This window comes from Bos indicus, chromosome 8, assembly GCF_029378745.1.
Source record: "Bos indicus isolate NIAB-ARS_2022 breed Sahiwal x Tharparkar chromosome 8, NIAB-ARS_B.indTharparkar_mat_pri_1.0, whole genome shotgun sequence".
NCBI lineage: Eukaryota > Metazoa > Chordata > Mammalia > Artiodactyla > Bovidae > Bos > Bos indicus.
The window spans coordinates 84,224,478-84,247,936 of NC_091767.1; the positions used below are offsets into that span (position 1 = coordinate 84,224,478).

General features: G+C 46.1%; 1 protein-coding gene across 2 annotated transcripts in view; it reads right to left on the reverse strand.

The window, feature by feature from the left end:
* Positions 1 to 23,459, reverse strand: part of BICD2 (BICD cargo adaptor 2) — a 55,902-nt gene that overhangs the window by 19,070 nt on the left and 13,373 nt on the right. For both annotated transcript variants that reach the window (XM_070794299.1, XM_070794300.1), the window contains exon 2: positions 4,149 to 4,361. In XM_070794299.1, the coding sequence (XP_070650400.1) occupies positions 4,149 to 4,361 (213 nt within the window). The remainder of the gene's footprint in view (positions 1 to 4,148; positions 4,362 to 23,459) is intronic.

Genomic DNA, 23,459 nt, shown 5'->3' on the forward strand with positions numbered 1-23,459 from the left:
GAGCCCAGAGCACCCGACAGAGCTAAGTGAAGTGGAAGAGGAGCCCCCAGCGCTGTCAACACTGTGCCAGGTGACCCACCTCTCATGGCAGGGTGCTGTGGTTGCCCCCACCAGAAAGCTGCCAAGGGGCAGTCCCAGACAGGTGACTTCACTCACTTGGCACGTATGCCCCTGGGGAGCCACCAAACATCTGTACTGCAAGTGTGCTGTCACCCAGACAGAAGCACACCTGGAGAAGCAGCAAGGAATCAGCAGTGAAGATGGCTCAGACTGGCTCAGGCAGGGGTAGGGCTGAGGGGCCCGTGTGGGAGACTGCGCTGAGGAAGCAGTGACTCAGCCTTGCCTCCACATGGAGGCGCTATGTGAGGTGCTCAGGAAAGCGAATGCCCTCGAGGGGTAACCATACCTTGGCTCACTTCCCAGGGCCTTGTCTCCCCTCTGAGAATGGAAGGGATGGTAACTGGAGGAGAAGCTGTGGCCCCTGTGCATCCATCCGCAGCACCAACCCACCCTGCTGCAGGTCACACAGGCTGGCCACAGCTAACCAGTCTACCTAACTGGTCTTCCTGCCTCCAGTCAGATGGGACAGGCTCCCACAACAATTAGCTTTTGCTCTCTCATCTTGTTTTTCCCCTGCTTAAACACTGAACTGTATCCCCTCGCTGGCTCCCACTGCTCTTGGCGTGCTGTGGCTATGAGCCCCTAGCCGTGCCCAAGCCCCTGTCCAAGCCCCTGTCCCAGTGCTTCCAGCTGCCTTCTCGCCCTCTGTGAATACACTAGTGGGCGCACGCTCACTCCTCTGCCAGAATTCTCTGCTACTCCTCCCTCTTTCCCTGCTAAGTCACGCTGCTTGGGGAGGTGCTCAAACATGTGCGGCTTGATTTCACGTGACCACACAACAGAGTGGAAGCCAAGAGGAGAGTCTAAACTTCACCAGCTCCCCACAGGTTTGCACATCAGGACTAACAAACCTAGAAAGCCCTCCAGGCTGCAGTGAAGAAACTCGGATCAGCTTCCCTCACGGCCTGGGCAGATTCCACCTTCTCAACTCAGAACTGGAACACAGCCTCCTGTCATAGCAGTGGAGCTGACAAAGGAAGTATGGGCCCTTACAGGTCTGCAGGAGAGCTTCTGGACAGCAAGGCGAGGTGCACCCAGGCTACAAGCTGGCGTGGCAGGTGAGGGCACTGCCGCTGCCCTCAGGGGAACCTTTGCCTGGCACACACCCAACTACCAAGGGCTCAAACAAGCTCCCACTGGCCATTGTGGGGTTTGATTGAGAGAAGCACCTTCTCTCAGGTGAGCCTGACAAGAGCAGCCTTGATGATGCACAGCAACCAGGGACACAGGAGACCTTGGTCCAACAGGGTATAAACCAGATAGTATGCGGGGTACCATCTTAGCACCCCCTGTAGGCCCTCCCTCACCAATGTGACCTCCTAGGGGGCTGCTGGATGCCGCATCTGAACCAGCTGGATCCAGCTCTGCTCCCTGGGAGGAATTTCCATTTCCTTATGGAGTCCATTCCCTTGGGACTCATCTGTGTGCCCCCTCCAGCTCCTCCTCGGCTGCAGGGCTCACCCCTGACTTTACCCCTTACCCTTGCTGCTTTCTCTACAAACCCAGGGCCATTCCTCTTGACTCTGGACTGCCAACGTGACATTCTCCACTCAATCCCCTGGATCTGGAGCGTAGGTGTCCTTCTGCACAGGCCTGTCCACACCACAGTGGAGAGCCCCCTGGTGCCTGGGGCTGCTGCTCCGGATCTAGCACCCACCACTTCAGCTTGTGGCCAAAACCCTGGCTTCCCTTCAGCCGTTCCTAGGGGCCCAGATGCCACCATAGCAAGAAACAAGTATTTCTGGCTCCTAGCCAGGACAAAGGAGATGGTAACAGATACGATTTCTCCTGGCACATCTTTGCCACTCACTCTTAGGCCTGTGAAGGGCCTGATACATGCAGAGTCCACCAGGAGAGCAAGGCCAGGGTCCACTGGGATGCTAATTTTACCTAAAGGGGTCACCCCCTGGGCTGATGATGCCCACCCCCTCCTCAACTCACAGTTCTGCTTCTCAAGGCAGCCCTCATCACCCCTCTCAACCCCTTCCCAAGGCAAATCTGAGGAATGTGCAAAAGACTTGACTCTGTCATCTGTCAGCTGGATCTGATCCTTGGGTCTCTCTCTGCTTCTCTATATGCAAAATGGGCCCTCAGGGCATGTCCCAGGGCAGAAGCTGGCAGGGTCCATTCACACACAGTGCAGAGGTCAGGACCCAGTGACCCTGGGTGAGCAGTCAAACCTTCTTCACCTTGATCTCCCAACCTGTGAGATGAAGGAAATAACTGGATGCCCACAGGGTCACCCAAAAGACAAGTCACAGAGTAGCTGAATTGTCCCCCACGCTGAGCATGTTTGCCATACGTGTCACATGACCGAGGCCTCAAGTTCCTCCTGGAGAGCTGGGCATGGGATGAACCCCTAAGCCAGACATCACAGGGTGGAAGGACGGGGGTGGGTCAGAGGGCACAGCACAGCTGGCCCCTCAGTCACTGAACTGGACAGCAGCAGGAGCAGGCACCAGCAGGGAAAGGCCTGCGTGTGGAAGGGGCATTTCCTGTGGAGACTGTGCAGAGCCTGCTTATCTGGATCACTCCAAGACAGGTGCAGGCTGGTGCTCCTCAGGGGCAGCGCTCAGTGTTGAGCTCTCAGGATCTAGGCTCCTCAGCCTCAGTACAGGCCTCCTGTAGGAGCCGGCCTCCAGGGCATAGCCCCAGAGGAGTTCCACACAGCAGCTCAGGCAGAAGTGGCAGGACCAGGACGAGCAGAATAACTGGAGAGGGATGGCAGCAGAGCACAGGCAGAGCCAGCAATGGTGGGGACACTGACCAGGGCTCTAGTCTGAGTAGGCGGTGACGGAGAGCCTCCACTCCAACCAAGAACCTGGCATGGCTCCATAGTGCCTGCCTGACAGTGATCAGGGGCACACAGGCAGGGCCTCAGGAGAAAATGTACTGAGGATGTATGGGGGTGGGGAGTCGAAGGCTTCCTCCAGAAGCACTAACAGGAACGGCAGGAAACCTGACCCCACCAGACGGGTTCTTCAATAGCAGCATGTGGGACTGGCTTAGTTCATTTCCTGGCGCCAAAGCCAGTAGTCAGCAAGTCCCCTGCCACTCCTCTGAGGAAGAGGGAAGCTGCAGAATGAGTCTGGGCTGGGGAGAGCATCTGCACTGACTCTTTTAGAAAAGGGCTCGTAGCTGGCCATGAGGCTAGCCTCCCCCTTAGGTGCTCAGATCTACAGCTCTGATAGTCCCTTCTCCCCACCCTAACCAGAGAGCTCCTGTGTGAAGATATGAGATCGTGCACTTCTCCTGAATTCAAGCCAAGTTCCTCCCCAGCCCACAAGTCTTGGTGACCTCTGATCCCAAACCAGGATGGATGACCACTTCCCACTGCTGCCAGTTCCTGGGCTCTGTCCCAAACCTTGCCAGTGTCCCTCCCACCCCTGTGGAACCCTGATTGCCATATACCATCCCATCTGAGGTGTCGACCTCAGAGCTGACCACCACTCAGAACCATCTGCTGTTCTGGTCAACCCCTCCCCACCCCTATGGAGAACAGAGGTTAACAAGGCCCTTCCTGATGAGAATTTGGGGATTCTGACAGTAGGGTACCCTAAAGCCACGGCCAGGACTACAGCTCAGGTAGACGTCTGGTCATGCTGCTCCCCTGCTGCTGCTGCCCCACCCCACCTTGGGAACACTGGCCCAGCCTCCCACCTCTCTCAGAGGGTACTGGCTGCCCTTCCCCTCCATCTGCCCAGGCCTCTGACGGCCAGGCCCCTGTTAGGGGCCAAACTGATCCTCAGAGCTGTTTGTAGTGGCCTCCCTCTGACTTTATTGTCCCAAGCTGGGAGGTAGACACTATAATTACACTGCTCACATGAGGAACCCAGGACGCACATCACCCCAAGTGCAGAGATGGGACCCTGCCATCCCCAGACCTTTCTGGACCACCATGGACGACAAGAAGTTGGGGTAAAACAATCTGTGGGTGGCCCTGACCCCCGCCCCCTGCCAGGGAGCACTTACTTGTTTTCCCACCACCCACCTAGAGTCAAGCAAACGGCCCCAGTTTCACTGGTTACCTCCTTCAGCTCCTGAGCCACTGAGGCCAGACGCTCATTCTCCGACTGCGTGTTGGCAAGCACGTTGCGCAGCTGCTTCAGCTCTGTCTGCAGCTCTAGCACCTTGCGTACATAGTACTGCTCCTTGGAAGCTGACTCCTGGATCAGACTCTCCTCTCGGCTCTCGCCATCTGCAGCCACCTTCTTATGGTTCGTGTGGGCCTGTCCAAATGCCTGTAGAGGATGAGATGCTCTTGAGAGAGAGCCTGGAGGCAATCCTGTGGCCAGACATGCAGAGGAAAGTGGGGGGACTTTTCCCACAGGAGAAGCAAGATACCCAAGTGCGACATGAGGGCTATGAAGTTACAGAAAATCTGGGGGTGGGGCTGATGAGGAGCCCTGGTAGGATAGGATGGTGGGAGTGGCTGGAGGAACTGGGACAAGGCAGGGATAGGAGGTCCCAGCCACTGTCTCTGCCAGCGTGGCCCCCATCAGCAAACAGACCCCTGTCCTGGGTCCCAACAGGGAAGCCCCCAGCACTAGGGTGGGTCTGAGGTTCTCCTCCAGATATGGAAACCAAGGTTCAGGCAGTGCCCTTCCCTTGATTGATCCTGATTCACTCATCCTGGAAGACACCTATACCAGGGGAGGCCTGAGAAGGTGAGAGCCCAAGCCCGGTACAAGTGAAGCTTGTGCCAACTGATCCCCACATGTGTCCTAATTGGGAGACCCTGCCCACCTGCCCAGGACCTGGGCACAGAGCTGAAAATACCCGAGGGGAGAGGACCCACCACCCCCAGACCCAGCAAGGGCTTTGGGCTCTAAAAGCAAAGGATCTTGCAGTGGCTCAGGGAGTAGCCCCCATGAGCAAAGTACAACCAGAACTGGTGCTGGTCTGCCCAAGTCCATGCCCCAGGTCCCGGCCAGCTTGGACGCACCATCATGCCCTGTTCATCCAGGTGTCACAGCCCCAAGCGAGCACCTTTGCTTCTCTTTCCCTCCCACCCTGCGTCATCACAGTAGCCAGGACACGGCCCACATAGGCCTCTAGTGTGCATCCTCCCCAGGGACCCCATCCTCACTGGCCACCCCACGCGGACCTCTGAGGGGGAGACCCTGTCTCTTTACCCTGGTCCTCACTGGCCACCCCACGCAGACCTCTGAGGGGGAGACCCTGTCTTTTTACCCTGGTCCTCACTGGCCACCCCATACGGACCTCTGAAGGGGAGACCCTGTCTCTTTACAGGGCTCCTGGCTCACAGAAGGAAAAAAGAGAGAGGGCTACTAAAGAGCAAGGAAAATGATGCCTTTATTTCTTGAGAGAAATACAAACATTTTCATTAATTTATTATTTAATATGAAGTCTAGAAATCCAGTCTAAGAAAACAACTGGGAAAACATACAAAGCTATGTATATAAGCAAAGCTCATATGTATATGAGCAGGACTATGTGTAATATAAAAAATAAAAATGTAGAAAGCGACTTGATTATCTATCTGAATAAAGTAGGGTAGGGTCAGGTCAGGGTAACTGCTCTCCCTCCCAAGAGTGGGCCTTGTTCATCTGCTCCCAGCCACTGACAACTTGCTCTGTGAAGACATAGGTTCCTTTTTAAATCAAGTCAGCTCAGCTCTCTCTCTCTGATTTCTGTTGCTGTCCTCTACTTCCTCCATCCTTGTCCCAGGGAAAAACCAAAGCACAAATCCGTGTCTAGGCAGGACCTGCCACATCCTGGGTGGCAATCCCAACTACCAGTTTGCATACCACAACTAAAGATCCTGCATGCCACAACAAAGACTGAAGATTCTGCATGCCTCAACTAAGTCCTGGTGCAGCTAAGCAAACAAATAGTAATTAGGGGGGCAAAAAAAGAAAAAAAGGAAGAGGTTTTCAATAAATTGTGCTAGAACCGATAGAAACCCACACGCAAAAGAATGAAGTTGAATCCCTTTCTTACATCATATATAACAATTAACTCAAAATAGATGAGAGATCTAAATGGAAGACCTAAAACTACAACTCTCAAAAGAAAATGTGGGTAAATCCTCATGACCTTGTTGCCAACGGGATCTTCCTTGCAGCACCAAAAGCACAAGTAACATAAGAAAAAAACAGATAAACTGTACTTCATCAAAATTCTAAATCTGTGTATCAAAGCATACTATCACATGAAAAGACAACCTACACAATGGTAGAAAATGTTTTCAAATTTTTGTATTTGGTAAGCATCTAGTATCCAGAACATATAAAGAACTCCTATAACTCAACAATAAAAAGATAAACAAATCAATTTAAAAAATGGACAATGGACCTGAATACATGTCTCCAAAGATTTTTAAAAATGGCCAATCAGCTTATTAAAAGACACTCACCATCAGTAGATACAAAAATGAAAGTCAAAATCACAAGAAGATAGCGCCTCACACCCACTAGGATGGGTATAATCGAAAATTTTTTTAAAGGAAAATAACAAGTGCTGGTGAAGGTATGGAAAAACTGAACCCACTGCTAGTGGGAATATAAAATGGTATTGTGGAAAACAGCCTGGTAGATCCTCAGAGAGTCAAACACAGAATCACCATATGATTCTGCAATTTCACTCCTAGGCACAGACTCGAGAAAAATGATAATATACATTCACACAAAAACTTGTACACAAATCTTCATAATAGCCAATAAGCAGAAAAAAACCAAATGGCCACCAACTGATGAAGGGATAAATAAAACTGTCTACACATACAATGGAGTATTATTTGGTAATAAAAAGAAATGAATTACTGACACATGGAACAACATACATGAACCTTGAAAATATTCTGCTATGTGAAAAGAGCAAGTCGCAAAGGGCCACATATTGTATGCTTCCATGCATATGAAATATCCAAAACAGGCAAATCTAGAGATCGAAAGCATACGAATGGTTGCCCATGGCAGGGGGTGGAGTTGCGAGGTTGGAGGGGGTGACAGTTAAAGAGGTATCTTTTGGGGCTAATGAAAATATTCTAAAATTAGTTGAGGAGACAGATGCACAACTCTGAATACACTAAAAGTCAATGAATTGTACATTTTGAGTGAATTGTACGGTACATTGAATTATACTAATAAACTGTTACAGTTGTTTTAAGTTAAAGCATGGAAGAAGATAAAGCACACTAACACTCCTCAAAAGAAAGCTGGAATGTCTCTATTAATATCAGATAAAGTAGGTATTTTATATATCTTTTATATATTTTTCAATGCAAAGAATATCATCAGAGACAAAGAGGATCATTTCATAATAATTAGTCTAAGTCACAAAGAGAACCTTACAATTCTAAACATTTATGCACTTAATAACAGAGCTTCAAAATATATGAATAAAAAACTGGTAGAACTACAAACAAAAATAAGACAAATCCAAAATTATAGTTGGGAGAGTTCAACACCCAACTCTCATTATTCCTCTCAATATTTCATAGGACAAGGAGACAGGACATCAATAAGGACACAGTAGACATGAACTGCACAATTAACTAGCCTGATCTAACTGGCATGTCTAGAATCTCCAGCCCAACAGCAGCAGCACATTCATTCTTTACAAGGACACATGGAACATTTACCCAGACAGACCATACTCTGGGTAAACGAAACACACCCCAGAAGGATTCCGGCCATACAAAGATTTGTTTTGACCACAGGAAATTAAAAAAGAAATCAATAATGGAAAGATTTCTAGAAAATCCCTAAATGTCTGGCAACTAACGAACACATCAAAGAAGAAACCAAAAGTGAAACGAAGTATTTTTAACTACATGAAAATGAAATGAGTATGAGAATTGGCGGGATGCCATTATGGCAAGGACTTAGTAGAATATTTATAGCATTAAATGACTATGTTTAAAAAAAAAAACTACCAATCTAATCAATAACCTCAGCTTCCATCTTAAAAATTACACCAGGTATTGGGCACAAAGCTCATGGTGCAGCTAAAAGCCCTGTGAGGCTAAGCCCTTTTAAGAGATAAGAAGACTGAGGCTCACAAGGCAAAGAGCTTAGCCCCATGTACACAGCTGTTAAGAAACCCATGCTCACCCCAGCTCACCATGCCATAGTTTTCTCTAGACAACACTCCTCCAGGCCTTTGCCCAATAGTCTCTGGGCATTCTACAGGCCAAGGGATGAAGGCCTTCAAGTCCTGCCTGAGGGCTACCGTGTTTCTCACCTCCCAGACACAAGTTCTGTACTGAACACAGACCCTATAAACCCCACTGGAGCATGGTTTTAAACCCTCCTTATAGGCTGTGTGTTACTTAAGGAAGGAGCTGTTTCTTGTATTTGGCTAGTCTTGGGCCCACATGGTATCTGATTAGAGCTGAGCCAACCCCAGTGAGAACTGCCTCTCCTTTCAGCTGTGTGCTTGTGTATTCACTCACTCGGCTGCTCAACAAACACTGGACAGCACGATGGTGTCTGGAACACATATTGTGTACACCCTGCCTGAAACCCTCATGAACTCTGATCTTCTGGTAGCGGGAGCGTAACTGGCACAACCACTCAGGAAAACTATTATCTACTAACACTAAGCACACATCTGTTCCACGACCCTGCATGTTTATAGGAGCATCATTTACAAAAAGACTCAAGCCAGAAAGTTCCCAAGTTCTGTCAACAGAAGGAAAAATTATGATATAGTCACATTACAAATACTACACAGAAATGAAAATGAGTAAATTGCTGTTATTTAAACAACATAGACGAATCTCATACAACACTGGGTGAAAGAAGTCAGACACAAGAGATATACTGTATGATTCCGTTTATATACACAACTCAGCTGGTAAAGAGGCAGTGGTCCCTTGGGTTGGGGGAGGGCCCTTGAAAGAGGCTTCTGGAGCTAAAGATGTGTCGATTCTTGATCTGGGTGCTCATAATGTAGGCGTGTTCAGCATGTGAAAGTTCACGCTTATGATTTGTGCTCTATATGTTTCTCCTCAGTAAAAAAGTAAAAGCAGAAACAAGAAACAAGGAGCATATGAAATTCAAAGGAAAAAACAGAAATAATAAGGATCAGAGTAGAAATCAATGAAATAGAAAAAAAAAAAAAAAGATAAATCAAAAGCAAGTTCTTTAAAAAACGTTAATCAAATGGATACACTTATATCCAGAATAACTGAGGTAGGGGTAGGTGGAGGGAGCACCACAGGTATTAAGAAGAATAAGGGATATCATGAATAGTTTGATGCCAATAAATATGACAGATGAAATGGAAAAATTCCTTGAAAGATAAAAATTACCAAAGCCCACTCAAGAAGAAATGGATAACCTGAATAGTCCCAAATCTACTAAGGCAAGTGAATTTGTAGTTTAAAACCACAGAGAGAACATTCTGGGCTTCACTGATGAATTCTACCAAACGTTTAAGAAAGACATAAATCCAATATACACAGATTCATCCAGAAAACTGAAAAGCAAGGAAAACTTCCCACTTGACTTTATGAGACCAGCTTTAAACCAAAGACAGTATAAAAATCCACCAATATATAAAAAGGGTAAGGAATTATGATACAGAGGGGCTTATCCAAAGAATGTAATATTGATTGACAATCATTAGAAGAAAAAAAATAAATGTACTTGAGTATATTAAGACAAAAAAAAATCTATGGGATCATCTCAAAAGCTGCAGGAAAATCTGACAAAATTCAACATTCATCCCTGTAAGCAGTCTCAGCAAACAGAAGGGAGCACCCTCAACCTGATGACATCTTCTAAACATCTGTCAGCTAACATTATTTAATGATGAAAAACAGTCACCTTGCTCTGGTCAACACTGCACTTTTTAAGTTCTCAGCCTACAGTGCCATGAAACAAGAAAAATCAAAGGGATCTAGCCTGGAAAGGAAGAAGTAAAACCATCTTTACTTAGACATCACACAATAGTCTGTATAGAAAATCCAAAGAAATCTACAAAGTTACTAGAACTAATAAGTGAGATCAGCTAGGCTGCAAGACACAAGATTACTATATAAAAATCAAATCTTATTTCTGTATTTGTTTAGGACTAAACAATCAGAAAATGAAAAAAATTTAAACACTACTTACAACAGCATCAACTGTATTAAATGTTTATACTTAAGTCTGACAGAAGATATACAAGACCTATACATTAAAAGCCACAGAATACTGCTGAGAGAAATTAAAAAATAGAGATATATTTATTCATGGGCCAAAAGACTCAATATTGTTAAGATATCAATTCTCCACAAATGGATCTTTTAATTCATCATGATGACAATCAAAATTCCAGCATTTCTTTCTGGTGGAAATTGACCATCTCATTCTAAAATTTGTATGGAAAGCTAAGGGACCTAGAACAATCATAATCACTTTGAAAAAGAAAAACAAAGCAGGAGGACTAACTAGCTGATTTCAACATTATAAAGCTATAGTAGTTAAGAGAATATTGCTGCTGTTCAGTCACCCAGTCGTGTCCAACTCTTTGTGACCTCATGGACTGCAGCATGCCAGACCTCCCTGTCCCTCAACATTTGCTGAAGTTTGCCAAAGTTCATGTCCATTGTATTGGTGATGCCATCCTGCCATCTCATCCTCTAATGCCCTCTTCTCCTTCTGCCCTCAATCTTTCCCAGCATCAAGGACTTTTCCAGTGAAGTCGGTGGTTCACATCAGATGACCAAAATACCGGGCATACTACCAGCATAAAGACAGACAAACAGCGGTACTGAACAGAATAGAGAATCCAGAAATAGACTCTTATGTACGGCCAACTGACTTGACAAAGGTACAAAGGCAATTTGGTGGATAAGGGATAATCTTTTAATACATGGTGCTGAAGTAAATGAATATCCTTATATTAAAAAATGAACTACCACCCATACCTTACAACATATAGGAAAATTAATTTAAAACAGATCATAGGTTTAAACATTAAAAGTACAAGATTTCCAGGGGAAAACAAAAGAAAATGTCTGTGACTTTGGACATGACCTACAGAAGGAGAAACTGGTAATCTGGACTCCAAAACTATAAGCTTATGCTGTTAGACAAGGTAAGAGAATGACGTGATAGACTGGGAAAAAGTGTTTGCAAATCACACATCTTTTTTATTAAGGACTAAGATCTGGAATATAAGCTCAGTAAGAAAAATAATCCAATTAAAATTGGGCAACAGAAAGTTTATGCCTCTTCTTGTCTTAACATGAAAGAAGAATACCATGTTCAGTTCAGTTCAGTTCAGTCACTCAGTCATGTCCGACTTTTTGTGACCCCATGAATCGCAGCATGCCAGGCCTCCCTGTCCATCACCAACTCCCGGAGTTCACTCAAACTCATGCCCATCGAGTCAGTGATGCCATCCAACCATCTCATCCTCTGTCGTCCCCTTCTCCTCCTGCCATCAATCCCTCCCAGAATCAGGGTCTTTTCCAATGAGTCAACTCTTCGAATGAGGTGGCCAAAGTAATGGAGTTTCATCTTCAGCATCAGTCCTTCCAATGAACACCCAGGACTGATCTCCTTTAGAATGGACTGGTTGGATCTCCTTGCAGTCCAAGGGACTCTCAAGAGTCTTCTCCAACACCACAGTTCAAAAGCATCAATTCTTCGGTGCCCAGCTTTTTTCACAGTCCAACTCTCACATCCATACATGACCATTGGAAAAACCATAGCTTTGACTAGATGGACCTTTGTTGGCAAAGTAATGTCTTTGCTTTTTAATATGCTGTCTAGGCTGGTCATAACTTTCCTTCCAAGGAGTAGGCGTCCTTTAATCTCATGGCTGCAGTCACCATCTGCAGTGATTTTGGAGCCCATAAAAATAAAGTCTGACTGTTTCCACTGTTTCCCCATCTATTTGCCATGAAGTGATGGGACCAGATGCCATGATCTTCGTTTTCTCAATGTTGAGCTTTAAGCCAACTTTTTCACTCTCCTCTTTCAACAAGAGGCTTTTTAGTTCCTCTTCACTTTCTGCCATAAGGGTGGTGTCATCTGCATATCTGAGGGGCTGCTGATAAATGAGTGGGTCACAAATCTCATGACAGGGAGATTTGTCCTAATAGTCCTATATTCCTCTACTCATTAAAAAATGTTACATCCCAAATACTAATCAGATTTATTTAAGCCACTTGTGACAAAAGTACTTAATAAACTATACAATAAACTCTGATGTTTAAAAATGTAACTGATTTTTCTTTCAAAAAAAATTAGCAAACAACTATACTTCAATGAAAATTAATTTTAAAAAATGGGCAGAAGAACTGAACAAATACATCACCTGAGAAGATACACGTATGAGAAAGAATCATATGAAAAGGTGCTGAACATATTAAGTGACAGTTCAGTTCAGTCGCTCAGTCATGTCCGACTCTTTGCAACCCCATGAACTGCAGCTCGCCAGGCCTCCCTGTCCATCACCAATTCCTGGAATTCACCCAAACTCATGTCCATCGAGTCGGTGATGCCATCCAACCATCTCATCCTCTGTCGTCCCCTTCTTATCCTGCCCTCAATCTTTCCCAGCACAGGGTCTTTTCCAATGAGTCAGCTCTTCGCATCAGGTGGCCAAAGTATTGGAGTTTCAGCTTCAACATCAGTCCTTCCAATGAACACCCAGGACTTATCTCAAGGGAAATGCAAATAATAATTAAATGAGTTAACCACAACATATCTACTAGAATACTGAAGATTAAAATGTCTGATCCTACCTACCAAGGCTGGATGAGTGGGAAGCAATTAGAGTTCTCCTACACTGCTGATGGGGAATGTAAATGGTACAACCATCTTGGCAAAGAATCTGGCAGATTCTTAAAAAGTTAAGCATATATCTGACCTATGGCACAGCCATCCACTCTTAGGTATTTACCCAAGAGAAATCCAAGTATGTATCTTTGTATAGATACATACAGTAATCTATGTATCTGTAACAACCAAAACAAAACAAACTCAAAACAGCCCAATGACCATCAATAGGAAAGTAGATTTTTTTAAAAATGTGGTATAGCCGCACAATGGAATACCACTCCACAACCAAAAGGGACAGCTATTGACACACACATTAACACAGACACCTCTCACACCAAAAATACAGTATGTGTTGTATGATTCCATTTATGTAAAACTAGAAAATGCAAACAAATGTATATATCGTTGTTGCCTGCAGATGAGGAGGAAAGAAATTACAAATAGGGATGAGGAAACATGTGGGGATGACGAATACCGTCATTATTTCAATTACACTGTCTACTTCATGAGTATGCACCCATATGAAAACTTGTCTAGAGCACAGATTCAAGAGTTGTGGTACACAGGCTTAGTTGCTATGTGGTACGTCGGATCTTCCTGGACCAGGGGCTGAACCTCTGTCTCTTGCATTAGCAGGCAAATTTCTTTACCACTGAGCCACCAGGGAAAACTTGAATACTTTAAATATATTCAATTTATTGTATTTCACTTATACTTCAATAAAGCTAAGAAAACAACTTGGATGTTTCTGAAGCATTCAACCTGGAGACCTCACCCTTGTGCTCACTGCCCCAGCTCACAGGCCAGGAAGCTGAGGGCTGGAGAGGTGGAGACAATCTACGCCCCTGGTCACTCAGCCCACCTGTCTTTCTTCTGACCAAAGCATCCTTACACACCCCATAACATCCTATGTGGCTTGAGTCTATCTCAAAACCTGCCCCCTCAACCCAGGAGGTCCTCAGAGCAGCTAAATGTACCATCTGACTGCAGTGTCCAGCTGTGGATATGCTTGTCTTTGCCTCTCCACAAACCTCCCAGGCTGGTGCTTTCTGGAGGGCCTCACAAGTTCCCGGGCAGCTTGGGGACCCAGTTTTGGTCTCCACCCCAGGCCTGCCCACGATATTCCCTGACCACTGACCTCCTGGATCACAGGGTGCCTGTATGGGCTCTGAGGTGGCAGTGGCAGTGCCTTTGTGATGTCCCCACAGGGCTGCGCCAGCTGTAAGCAGGCTAACGCTGTTTCGACACAGGATTGCAGACCACACCCTCCCCACTGCTGTGTATCTTCCAAGGTCCAGTGAATACAGATGTGAGGTCATGCCTGGCCTTGCTTCAAGTACATCCGCACTCACGTGGACACTTGGAGCCAGAAGCAAACATAGTGGGGGAGGTTACATGTGCCAAATGGGAAGGGTGCCCAGGGCAAGCTTCAGGCCAGGAAGTGAAGTTGGAGGCCTCCAGAGGCAGATTTCAAAGCCAAACCTGGTGGGAAGAGAGGTCACAGCTCAGGAAGTAGTGTGAGCACATGCCAGGCAGGAGGTCCCAGGCTCTCAGGCAAGCATCAAGAGCCGCTTTCTGAGAAGGGGGCAGCTAGGAGACTCAGAGTGGGGAGCAGAGGAGCCGGGTGGGGATGGGAGTCAGGTCTGGGGGCTTCCCCCAAGTGACCTGGCAGACCACCTAGCTTCTGTGGAGTGGGAACAGCGGTGAGAGCTCAGGGATCAGGGCACCTGTACGCTTGGGTAAATGAGACCTGGGTCACCCTGACCCTCCCGTCCTCAAGGCCTGAAGTCTCTCTGCAGGAGGCCTCAGAGACAAGACAGGATGAGTTCCTGTCGCAAAGCTCTGGCTCTGGGTCAGCCCTTCTTGCTGCCCAGTGCAGCCACCCACCTCAGTATGTTGAGGGCGGCATGGTTCAGAACACAAGCACCCAAAGAGTAGGACACAGAGGGGACAGAACAGGTGCAGGGCCCCTGAGCTGCAGTTTCAACTAGGGTCGTGCCGAGAGCGAGGCAACTAGGGGACCATTTATGAGGGTGGTGTCGGGACAGGGATGAGACTCCCATGAGGACATTCAAGCAACAAGCCAAATCTTTGCTTCCACTAGAGGCTGGGACACACCAGTGGACAGGTATCCCCCCTCCTGCCTCAAGAGGAACCAACGCCTCCAGAGCCAGCACTTCTGACTAGCGTCAACACGCTGAGATACCCAACAACCCCTGGCCCCATGCTATGCTATCCAGGACCAGGTCCAAGTCTCCACCAGATACTCAGGCCCGCACTACCCTGACAAGGCCCAGATTCAGAGATAGACGCAGGACAAAGAAGCAGAAGTAACAATTAGAGATAACAGGCTTCCTCTGACCACCTGATGAGAAGAATGGAGGTCAGCACGATGTAGCCCTGTGGCCCATGTTTGGTCCAAGTCTCGTTCTGCTACTAAAGCTGTCTTGGAACAGAGCTAAACGGGAAAGCTGAAGCAGGCTAGCATGATGCTGGGGCCTCTGCCACGAGTCCATGGATGTGAGGTCCACACAGCTAGCAGCCTTCATGGCCTACACTAGGGTCAGCAACTAACGCAGACTGAGAGTCTGGTGTCTATAGGGAGTTCATGGACTTTCCAGGCAAAAGGCTCCATCTGCCTCTCCCTAACCTGCCTGGCTGGAGAAGGCAATGGCAACCCACTCCAGTACTCTTGCCTGGAAAATCCCATGGACGGAGGAGGCTGGTAGGCTGCAGTCTGTGGGGACGCGAAGAGTCGGACACAAATGAGCGACTTCACTTTCACACATTGGAGAAGGAAGTGGCAACCCACTCCAGTGTTCTTGCCTGGAGAATCCCAGGGACGGCGGAGCCTGGTGGGCTGCCATCTATGGAGTCGCACAGAGTCGGACACGACTGACGCAACTTAGCAGCAGCAGCAGCAGCAACCTGACTGGCTAAGGGCACGGGTCCCACAACACTGTTTTGGGAAAGATCTATGGTGTTCTACTTAACTTACTGGGAGTGACAAATCCTTCGTTTCCCATTCTTTGGCTTGGCTGAGTCTTTTGGCCCAAAATCCACCAAGAGTTACCAGTTTTTCAGGTGACAATTTGATGTAGCAGATGCAACACATGCCAAGCCAGGAGAACCAGATTGAGCATTCCCAGGATGTTAGGTGTGCTTCCAGGAAGCAGTTTTCACAATGAAGCTGGGGTTTGGGATTCTCAACTTCCTTGTTGTTGGAATTCCTCGGCTGATCCAGCCCCACCCTCCCACAGCAGTTCCCATAGCTTCCTGAAGGGCTAGCAGCCTGCAACAGGGTGGGGGCATCCCGGAAATTCCCAACTCCTATCAGCTGCCCATCCTGGCCCCTCTGCTGGGCTTGCTGCCTAATCCTTTTCCTGGGATCAGGGACTGGGGACCATCATTATGTGCCTACCCCACAATGTCTTCCTGTGCCACCAGTAGCTTCACAAGGACCTTTCAAGAGCATGCTTCCTGAGTGTCTGGCCTCGGGAGGGTGCCGCTGGTACCAAGAGAGCCCACACTGTCAGGCCCTCAGGACCCAATTCTGTCCCAGCTAGGACTACAAACCCTGACATCCTTAGGAACCACATGAATGGACAGAATCACCTCCTACCCTCAGCTCACCAATGGTCTTGGTTACTGTATCCAGTGATTGTCAGCACTACATCCTCTCTATCCCCAACCAGAATCAGGGGCCCCTAAAACATCCCTCACTTCTTTTCTGGTTCAAAGTGGTGTCCCTACCAGAACCTCACCCTGGGAAGCAGCTCCTCAGAGCCAGTATGTGCTGAGTACCCCAAGGGGCAGAGTGCCAGCCTGGGGCAGAGCTGGGCCACCAGCAGCTGGTGCTCAGGGAAGGAGGAGTCCCTCCAGTCATCATTCCACATGGTCACCATCTGCTGGCACACTTGGGCCTGCTGAACCTGTCAGCCCAGGCTCAGCCACACCTCAGCCACAGAGCACTTACTAATCAGTTGAAAGCTTTAATTGTCTGCTGATCTGAGGAAGGGAAGAGCAGCCTTGGGAACTGGCCTCTCTCCCAAACCTTAATTCAGGGAGCTAGGTAGGGAAGAGGAACCAGTAACTCAAGTTCAATGCAGGCTGTCGCAGACAATATTCAACAGATATTGACTGCTGATGGCTTCCTCTCTACCCCAAAACTAGTACATACAAAGCACGGGGCTTAAGCCCTTGCTTGAGTTAAAAGGGCATCTGGCAACTCTGAGGACTGGAAAGAAGACATGATGGGAAGACCTGCGAGACGGGGCCACATGTAGGCATTACCCTATGGCTAGCTCCCTCTGTGAGGCTGTCAGCCCCAAGAAACCACATCAGCCTCACTCATCAACCTCAAAATGGGACTCAAGTCTGTGAATTGTATACAGATAACAAGTCCAATACTTTGGCCACCTGATGCAAAGAGCTGACTCATTGGAAAAGACTCTGATGCTGGGAGGAATTGAGGGCAGGAGGAGAAGGGGACGACAGAGGATGAGATGGCTGGATGGCATCACCGACTCAATGGACATGAGTTTGGGTAAACTCCGGGAGTTGGTGATGGACAGGGAGGCCTGGCATGCTGCGGTTCATGGGGTCGCAAAGAGTTGGACACAACTGAGCGACTGAACTGAACTGAACAAGCTCTATGATATTATCATGAGATAAAGATTTTACAGCACCAACCAAAAAACACAGACTGGCTGGGCAGATGAAAACAGATGAAAAATGCATGTGCTCCAGTTACCACATCACTCTGCTTGACCCCGCCAAACTGTATTTAATTATGTCATATTGTTAATCATGCTCCCATTATGGCTTGCAATTGTAATTATCTTTTATTTTTTGTCTGGCGATTGATTGTGAAAACTGATAAACACCTTTTACTACTGTGATTATGTAACCATTACTTAACACCATTGAATCATGACTGGTCAACAGAAAAAAAACAACTCTATATTACCAAAACTAGGACTTAACAGAAAAACCTGTAATCACTTTTTAAAATCCAGATGCATATCAGAATTATCTTGAAAATTTTTGAAAAACACAAATGCCCACATATTGCTTTTTTTCTTCCAGAGCTCCAGATACGTTTCTAATGAGCAGCCATGTTTAAAAACAACTCGACTATATGAGGTTCTTTTACTTTTATCTAGTTTCTCACTTTTTCTATTTCATAGTCAGTGCTCTTATTTCATTTAGCTTATGTTTTCCAATTTCTCCATCTCTTCTTTTTTTTTAATGCTTTATCTCAAGCTTTTATCATATGTAGTAGAAAAACTCTTGCATCCATATATATAAGTAATATGTATATGTATTTTGGAAAACTTATGAATTTTTGCCCAACTAAAAAACATATGACATTTTGATTCTACTTGTCTTAGTATGAATAGAATGCTAGATTCCTAATTTTAAAAAAATAGGTATGCCAACAAGCAACAAAGGTTTACTGTATAGCGCATGGAACTAATAGTCAATATCTTTTAATAATCTATAATGGAAAATAACTTCAAAATAACATATATGTATAACTGAATCACCTTGCAGTGCATCTGAAACACTGTAAGTCAACTACACTTCAATAAAATACATGTATTAAGAAAAAAATATATATCAGTATGCACCCAAACACATGGAATATGATCTCTTAAATACTGTCTGTATCAGAGAGGGTATACAAAACAACAGAAAACCAAGTAAACAAAAAGTAAAAACATTTCATATCAGAACTTGGGGATCACCGCCAAAGCATTACTGTGTTGGGGGAGGGATTATACTATAAATACATACTAATGATAAAAATAGCAACTGAACAAAGAGATGAGGCAAAAGTCTCACAAAGAGGAAGTGACATAACAAAAACCCCAAACAAAAGAAAAAAAGCCACTAAGTTAGTTTATTTTCTCAATCTGATGATGATTATATTCATATGCAAAAGCACAAGCCCCTAAACCAAGGAGCTGCAAGCCAGTCCCTTACCATCACCACCATCACCACAACTTCCCCCGCCCCCACCGGCTGCCCCACCCGCCAGGACTTTGCACTGTGGCAGGGCTGGAAATCAGGCTGGAAATCAGAACTTCTCTGTCCACTCACAGCAAAAGACAGGATGTGGGGAGGGAAGGGTGGCTCAACAGACCCCTTGTAACTCACAAATTCTTCCTTCAAGAGCCGGGGGTGGGGGAGTGTCCCAGGTCACCTGGGCTGACTATGCATGCAGAAACCTGGGTGAGATCTCAGCACACAAAAGTCAAGAGTTCACCTGGAGAAGCACTCACTTGCCCCAGGAACACAAAACCAAAGGCATTAACTTAACTCAACTTAAAAATATTGATTTGGCATCTACCTGCATAGTAAGTAAACAATACAGTATGTCAGAAAGTGAACTATCAACATTTCTGCTGCAAACTAATGTTAAGAAAGGATGCAAGAATGTCATTTGCACTAAGATGCTTTCAACCTGTTCCTCAACATGAATCTTAGAAAAATGGTTGTGTAACTTTCTTTCTTAATTTCATAGAAAGAGCACCTACAGCTACAGTAAATCTACCTAAACAGATTTAAAATGAGAGCCAACTTAACAAAGAACAGAATGCATTATTAAAAAATGGACAAGCACTGGAGTCGCTCTACTTAAAAGGACAAGGCAAGATAACCTTAACTTCTTACCACACTTCAGAGACTGGAAGAAAGAGAAGAAAGGATTAATTCCATGTTGTCTGTATAAAATTATCACCTACAGACAATATGGAATTAATCCTTTCTTCTCTTTCTTCCAGTCTCTGAAGTGTGGTAAGAAGTTAAGGTTATCTTGCCTTAACTTGACATATCCATATTGTCTGTAGGTGATGATTTTATGGTCCATCTAGTCAAGGCTATGGTTTTTCCTGTGGTCATGTATGGATGTGAGAGTTGGACTGTGAAGAAGGCTGAGCGCCGAAGAATTGATGCTTTTGAACTGTGGTGTTGGAGAAGACTTTTGAGAGTCCCTTGGACTGCAAGGAGATCCAACTAGTCCATTCTGAAGGAGATCAGCCCTGGGATTTCTTTGGAAGGAATGATGCTAAAGCTGAAACTCCAGTACTTTGGCCACCTCATGCAAAGAGCTGACTCATTGGAAAAGACTCTGATGCTGGGAGGGACTGGGGGCAGGAGGAGAAGGGGACGACAGAGGATGAGATGGCTGGATGGCATCACTGATTCGATGGACTGAGTCTGAGTGAACTCCGGGAGTTGGTGATGGACAGGGAGGCCTGGCGTGCTGCGATTCATGGGGTCGCAAAGAGTCAGATATGACTGAGCGACTGGACTGAACTGAACTGATGATTTTATCCAGGGGACTTACCTGGCGGTCCAGTGGTCAGGACATAGCCTTTCAATGCAGGAGATGCAGGTTTGATCCTTGGTCAGGGAGCTAAGATCCTAACATGGCTTGTAGCCAAAAAACACAAAACAGAGCGATACTGCAACCACTTAAAGACGTTAACCTTGAATACTAATTTAACCAGAAACCCAAGATTTATTCAAAGACAATGATAAATAAGCTACTGAAAAGGGCTGAACCCAAGTAGGAGGGTAAGGTGCCTGAGCTGTCACTTGTAGCTCACATGTTAGGGACTGCACAGCAATCAGGCTGAAGGAAACTGCCCCAAATCCTCTGGGATTACGTGAGAGCATAGTGTAGTTTATCCAGATGATTTAGCAAGCAAAGAGATTCTTCCCTTTGCTTCCACTGAAAAAACCTTAAGATATAATTTACATGCCATAACATTTGCCTATTTTACGTACAATTCCATTCAGTAGTTTTCAATAGAGTCACAAGATTGAGCAACCATTATCATCATCTAATTTCACATTTTCATAACCCACACTTTCATTCCCCATTAGTATTCATTCCCCAGCTCCCTTTCTCCAGACCCTAAATAGTGTACTTTCTATCTCTGTGGCTTTGTCTATTCAGGATATTTCATATAAAGGGAACCATACAATTTTATTTTCTGTGACTTGCTTCTCTCACTGATCATAATGCTTCCAAGGTTCATCCATGTTATAGCGTGTACCAGCACTTCACTTCTTTTTATTCCCAAATACTATCCCATTGTATGCATGGACCACATGTGTTTATCCATTCATCAGCTGATGGACATTTGGGTTGTTCCCCCTTTTGGGTTGTCATGAATACTACTACTATGAACATGTATGTACAAGTTGTGTGGACACATATTTTCAATTCCCTGGGTATGTATGTAGGAGTGAACCAGTGGTATGTATATGATAACTTTATGTTTGACACCAAGAAACTGCCAAATGATTTGCCAAAGCAGCATATCATTTTCCATTCAAGTGTGGGTTTTGATTTCTCCACATCCTTGTCAATACTTGTTATTGCTGGTCTTTCGATTTTAGCCATCATAGTAGGTATAAGGTATCCTACTATTTAAAATAATTTAGTATTAGCAACAATAGCTACCACTCTTAAAATTCTCCTTAAATTGATTATTTCACTTACTGCCTAGCTCAAAGTTCTCAGGAGAATTCTGGTTCCCAGTTGATGAAGGAAGAAACTGAGTCCAAGAGGCCAAAGCCATGTCAAGGCCTCATCTATCCTGGTAGAGGCACAGCTGTAACTCTGGGCCATCCCCACCCTCTCACGCCAGCTCTTCTATTACACCAGCGGTGGACCTACTGCTGAAGGGCAGGAGGATCCACAACCAAACCACATCACGAACTCTGACACATAAGGAGGAAAGAAGTAGACACCCCACAGAAAAACTGGTAAAGATCCTGAATAGGCTCCTCGCAAAAAGAGGGTCAACACAGGAGAGGTCCACTGGGAAATGAAAGCCAGCACCAGGCTGGCAACTAGGACACGGACCAGAAAGGCTGGAATTTAACATGGACACCAGTGCCCACCCTGGGTCTACCTACATGCATGTGCGGAGGCTCAGAATCCAACTGCCCAAACCTGGGGAAGCAAGCATGGTGTGTCCACATGCAACCCTATCAGCAATGAGTGCTATCAATCCACAAATCCGTGTCTCTAGACACAAAATTCAGAGTGAACACACAAAACCCAAAGTCTGTGGGACTGCCTATGCTAAGTTGAAAACGGGCATGATCAATTCATGGGGCAAAGTCTGAACAATTACCTCTGGACAAGTATCAGAGAACAGTCCCTGGGATGCTGACAACATGCTCCTTGCTCCATCTATGGAGCTGCATGGGGACATTGAGCTGTATAAAGATGATCGTGTAGTTTCTATACTTTAATAAAACTAATTTTAATTTTAAAATAGTACTGTATGACCATTATCAAAACTGTGATAAACGGAATTTACTGGGTTGGCCAAAAGGTCAGTTCCTTAACACTTTATGGAAAAACCCAAATGCATCTTTTGGCCAACCCAACAGAATCAAACCATTGAAAATGAAGCAGTATCTGAAATGTTATCTAAATGTACAATGCTAGAGGTGAGATGCTCAGTACCTTAAGCTACCACCACTCTTGGTGATGAGAAATTACCAGAAGCAGGGTGCAAATGTGCCCAGGGATGGTGTGTACATGCACTTAAAAGTCTGTGTTTTACTGCACCTGATTACAGTTATAAGATTAACAACTGGTGCTCAGTTGCTCAGTGTGTCTGACTCTTTGTGACCCTGGACTGTAGCTTGCCAGGCTCCTCTGCCATGGATCTTCCAGGCAAGAATATTGAAGTGGGTTTCCATTTCCTCCTCCAAGGGATCTTCCTGACCCAGGGACTGGACCCACGGTACCTGCATTGGCAGGCAGATTCCTTATCAACTGTGCCACCTGGGAAGCCCCATACAATACCCAAACCAAATGTACCCCAGATCTGAATATAACCCAGGGAGATCAATTACTCTTTCCGAATGAAACAGAAGTTATCAGACACACAATGAGAGAGCAACTTTCCACAACTGCACTTCAGCAAAAACCTGATATCAGAATGTAAGGTCCAGCCAGAAAATGGAACCAAAAAAATGGACTGCAGGCTCACTGTGGGCCATATGCTTCCTTTCACCCCATACAGGCACACAGCCTTGTTGGTAACTGGAGAAAAACAAGTTACAACAGCTACAAAGTGCAGATTGGACCAGGGATGGGGTAAGGAGAGAGGGGCATAAAAAGGGCTAGAGATGGCAATCAATGAGGATACATCCAGGACAGAGGTCCTGGAGAAAGATGCTGAGGCTCACAAAGCACTCAGAAACAGAGTGGCTCCAAAGCCCATTTTCTCGGGCCCTGCTTTCCAGCTTTGATGGGGGCCCAGGGAAGAGACAAAACAGTTGGGGAGAGGCCCAGGAGGGTTAACAATAACGTGAGGCCTGTGCACTTCACAGTCTGCACCAACAAGAGCCCATTCGCTTCTCTCACAGGAGGGACCTTCTTTCCCAGGTGAGAAACTGAACTCTGGGAAAAAGCAACTCCACATGACTTCCCAGGTGAAACTGCCACAGAAGGCAGGAAAGCAGTGTAACAGGTTGGAAGGCAGAACCAGCATGGGACCCACAACTCTGTTGTTCCGTTGCCCACACCTAAGAATCACACCAGGAACCAGAACT